This window comes from Acanthisitta chloris, unplaced genomic scaffold, assembly GCF_000695815.1.
Source record: "Acanthisitta chloris isolate BGI_N310 unplaced genomic scaffold, ASM69581v1 scaffold39122, whole genome shotgun sequence".
Lineage (NCBI taxonomy): Eukaryota > Metazoa > Chordata > Aves > Passeriformes > Acanthisittidae > Acanthisitta > Acanthisitta chloris.
The window spans coordinates 3,091-7,833 of record NW_008662860.1 but is presented as its reverse complement, the minus strand read 5'-3'; the positions used below and the strand labels follow the sequence as shown (position 1 = coordinate 7,833).

The 4,743-nt window shown below is 45.3% G+C and overlaps 1 protein-coding gene across 1 annotated transcript in view; it reads left to right on the top strand.

Annotated features, from left to right (window-relative positions):
• Positions 1-2,473: 2,473 nt before the first annotated feature.
• The window catches only part of FAM83D (family with sequence similarity 83, member D), a gene marked incomplete at its 5' end in the record, with an annotated part of 2,723 nt that continues 453 nt past the window's right edge, over positions 2,474-4,743 (top strand). Inside the window, 3 exons of the mRNA XM_009070750.1 lie at positions 2,474-2,641; positions 3,529-3,653; positions 4,264-4,631. Coding sequence (XP_009068998.1) covers positions 2,474-2,641; positions 3,529-3,653; positions 4,264-4,631 — 661 coding nt within the window. The remainder of the gene's footprint in view (positions 2,642-3,528; positions 3,654-4,263; positions 4,632-4,743) is intronic.

The window sequence follows — 4,743 nt, the reverse complement described above, 5'->3', positions numbered from 1 at the left end:
TCACAGATCAATCACACCGGCACCGATCGGCTCCGATAGCCGCTCACAGGTCAATCACACCGGTACCGATAGACTCCGCTCACAGGTCAATCACAGCGGTACCGATAGCCGCTCACAGATCAATCACACCGGCACCGATATCCGCTCACAGACCGCACCGGTACAGATAAGCATCTCCATGTGACACTGAGTAAAGCCAACCAGCTTTAAAACCCCTGTCGAGCAGAGAAAGTTTTGTTCGGAGGTCAAGCTCGAAAATACACGAGTCTCACTGTATATGCACCACTCCCGAGCTCTCCCTTTCCCCGTTGTGTTGCTCGGGAGGTGATGGACCGGGAGCTCCCCGTCCCGCAGTGCTGCCGTGCAGTGTCTCTGCTGCTATGGCCAACTCACCCGCTGTGTTGAGCTGATTTTGCTCTCACTCGGAGCAGAAGATTCCAGATTTCTCACTGATGTGTTTTGTGCAAGGTAGATTCGCTTACAGAAACCTCCTACTGTCCCTTAAAGGCTCTAACACAAAAAAGGTCTCTTATAAAAGAAGGTGGTCTACAGAGGTAACACTGATTGTACCTTCCGTCTTCAGCTCATTAATTGCCTCCAAGTGATGTGCAGACCTGCTCTTAGCAGGACTTTCCTCCTGCTTTTGATCTGATGCAGGATATGGCTTTAAAATCATGTGGTACAGTAACTCCTAACTGTTCTCTGTAACTCATTAAGTTACCTGAATTCACAGCCTCCAACTGTAATCCCCGGGAGGGAACCACCCTTCTCCCTAACCATTCAAATGGTTTAGCTGAAATTTAAATGGTTAGTTTCCTTTTTGGGTGGACACATAAAGCAACTCCTGCCTCTGTGTGTAACATGCTCACACACGGCACACCCTGAATCAGAAACAGAGCTTCTGCTCCCTTCTGTGGGCAGAAGCTCTGGGTGTGTGTGAGGATGACATGAGCAATGGGCTCCCTGCCAGAAACGGTCACACGGAATGCTCGGTTCTCAAACGATCCTTATCAGGTTCATGAGATCAGGGAATGGGAAAATTTCAGATGCTGTGTAGTTTCTTCCCATCTCACTCCAGTGTGGTTAGCTCAAGTGGCTCAAGGGGACACTGTTGCTATCTTGCCCTTGCTATCCTGTGTGGATGAGTGTAGAGAAAAGGGTTTTCTCTCTTTCCTCTAAACGTTTTAAGTAAAACTGTATTTCTTTTTCAGCTCCTAATTCTAGGATTAGAACTCAAATGTGCAGTGAATTGAGTAGTTATATGAAGGCACCCGTGCTTCCAAGTGTTTAGTGTGAATTCTTTTGTTTTCAGGTGTTGTTTTTTTTACTTGTCTGGTCTTGTTAAAGGCATCTTTTTCGTCTTTTTTGTTCTGTTTTGTTTTCCTTTAACACTCAGACAAGTGATTGGGTGGAGAGAAGCACAGGAGATACAAGAAGCACAAGCATAAACGAACTTTGTCTAGAAATACCCATGTGACTGTGTGTGTTACATGCAAGGACTCAGCCATATGGAGCCAATCCTTTAGGGAGCAGGACACAGGTGGGAATGCAAAGCTTAGCCTGTTCTTGTGGGAAATGTTTCCTCTGAGAACAGGCAATGCCACACACAGAGCAGCTGTGTTGCATGCACATGTGCCTTGGGTGTGTTGCAGCAGAGCGTGAATGCATCGTCTATCTGATAAGGTAGGAAAGGTGCCAGGTGCCCACAGCAGTTGTATAATTGTTGTCCTTGATGCTGGTCTAATAGAAGGAGAATAGAAAAGTCAAACATGAGGCTTAATCTTTTGTGTCCCTGACCATACAGAGGTGGTTTTGAAGGGTGAAAATTCTAGCACCAAACATTGTGTGAGGTGGCTCTGAATTAGCTGGAGATTGTTCGTACACATTGGACTGTCCTCTTGTCTTCACACTGAGAGAAAATCTTCCCATCTTAGGCTTTGCCTACTTTAAAGAACTGTTGGGTGAGTAGAAGGATTTCTTTGAAGGTATGGGATGGAAAGTCAGAATACATCCAGTAAAAGTCTGGAAATCAGTTGGGCTTCGTGAGCTGCTCAGATGGGACAACCAGGAGGCCACTCGAGCTGATTCTCCTTTAGCTGTTTGAAACTCTGGGAGAACAGGCATGGAGATGGCTTGTCTGGATTTCCAAGTCTGCTGTGATAGCTTCCCTCATGTAACTGAATGGCCAGACTACAGGGGATTATGGAGGAAAGGAGGATGTGAAAGTGTTCAAAAGCAGCAGGCAGGAGGGAAAACCTCTTCAGGCTTATGTTTTGCATTCTGGGGCACAATGAATTCACAGAAAAATTGTGGGAATATAGAAATCTTGTATAATTTGCCAGGGCCTGTGCAGCAGCACAAGAGATGTGTATGTGGCCCTGATGATAGCAGCAGGAGAAAATGGCTGAGGGAGGCAGTGACTTGGCCTGGTGTAAAATAAGCTCTTGACTAAGTGTTGTCACTTTTCTCACAGGTGATTGCCCTTGTGATGGATTCCTTCACAGATATCGATATCTTCAGTGACCTTCAGGATGCCTATAACAACCGCAAAGTCCCTGTGTACATCCTTCTGGACCAGGACTTTCTACCTCATTTCTTGGAAATGTGCAACAATTTGGGAGTTTGTCCTGAACAGGAAAGTGTAAGTACTAAATGTGGGTGGGCATGGTTTGTTTTTAATTTTTGTGGTACAGTTTATGCATATCCAAGAAACCCTTCTATAAAGCATCAGACTGCCCTGAAAGGCTAAAGCATCCTGCTTGTTTACAACTGCTAGAAAAGGGGATTTTCTGAATGGTTTCTTGGCTCCTGAGGATCAAGGCTCAGTACTGCATGGTTTCAGTACAGCTTCTAATCCAACATGTGAGACCTGCTCACAAACTCTGCAAAACCTCTGCAGAAAAGGCACATCTGCCACTCTATGCTGCCTGTATGTAGGAGCTATGGCCATGCTCCACATCAGCCCAGTGTGCTGGGTGGAGTGCACTGTGATCTCTGTCCTGAGGATGCAACAATTTTCAAGCATTTAATTTTGCAATCTTTAAGTAGCTTTATTCTTTGGCTCAAGGAACTGCTTGCTAAGGGAAACAGAAACATGGGAAGCTCAAGGGTGGTATAGCTCTGGTATCATCTGATTTCTTTCCCAATACCTTGTTGCTTTCTCTCTAAAGGGTCTGGATGATGTGACCCAGGTGATTTATTTAATTGCTCTGGATATAAGCTGACATGACTGTTACGACTTGGCTTGCACAGGCTTATGTTCACTCCAGTGAGAGTTTCTCTGAACAGGGAAACACTCCTAACTTCCTGGGCAGTAATCAATTGGAACCGGCAGTTCTCTCCACAAACTCCCTGAATCTACAGAAATTTAGCACCATGTAACTAATAACACTCTCAGACTGCAAGAAAGTTAATTTCATTCCTGTCTTCCATAATGTGCTCAGCTGCTTATAGACAGAACTGCTAATCAAAACTTGTTGGAAGTTACCTGAAATCTGATGTTCCTTTCTCCTTTCTTTTCTAAATCAGCTGATGAGAGTTCGAACACTCACAGGGAACACGTATTACATGAGATCAGGTGCCAAGATTGTCGGGAAAGCCAAGGAGAAGTTCATGTTAATTGATGGCATTAGAGTGACAACAGGCTCCTACAGGCAAGTATTGGGGTCTGCTGGTTCCCGAAGTTACCTGAAATCTGATGTTCCTTTCTCCTTTCTTTTCTAAATCAGCTGATGAGAGTTCGAACACTCACAGGGAACACGTATTACATGAGATCAGGTGCCAAGATTGTCGGGAAAGCCAAGGAGAAGTTCATGTTAATTGATGGCATTAGAGTGACAACAGGCTCCTACAGGCAAGTATTGGGGTCTGCTGGTTCCCACTGAAGCTACAGGCAAGTATTGGGGTCTGCTGGTTCTTACTGAAGCTGTAGAAAGGGGGATTTGCTGCATGAAGGATGAGTTAATTTTGCTGTTTGCCTGGTGTTAATGAGCACCAATGGCACATGGACAAGCAGAGTCCAAGTGGGACTGATACACAAAGCTGAAAATGGCTTTGGAAAACTCCTTTATACAACTTGTTGCTAACAAGGCACTTGGCCATGACTAAGTATAAGTTCTTCCTGGAGGAGTGAATAATCTATCAACTTCATACCCTCCTTAGGCACAGCATTTCTAAGATGAGTCTTGTTATCTGTAATGTGTTCATGTCATCTGCATGTGTTGAAATTCACTGGAGATTAACTGTGAATCTTGTGTTCAACAGTTTCACATGGTCTGATGGGAAACTGAACAGCAGTAACTTGCTGGTGTTGTCAGGTCAAGTGGTTGAAAACTTTGACCTCCAATTCAGGATTCTGTATGCCCAGTCGCTGCCCATCAGCCCTCAGTGCCCATCCAGGAACAGTGGCATGTTTGATCACCTGGTGAACAGAACAGAGTCCTCCAAAGAATATACTGTGGAAGGCAACTTGAGAGCAGAATTTGCCAGACTGTCTAGCACTCCAAAGAAATTGTTGGAAGAACTAGATCAGGCTGAAGATATTCCTGGGGGGAAACCTTGTAACCTGGGGCATTCGTTCCTCTGTGAAGAGGAGTCATTCAGCAATCAGCTGGTCATAGTGGAACGGAAAAGTGTGTCAACTCAAACCAGCCCATGGGAAGAGACACCTGCCAGGACAGCATGTAATGCTGCCACACAGACCAGTGCTGCCACGGCAGAAACTGGTACTCAGGCTTCTGTCAC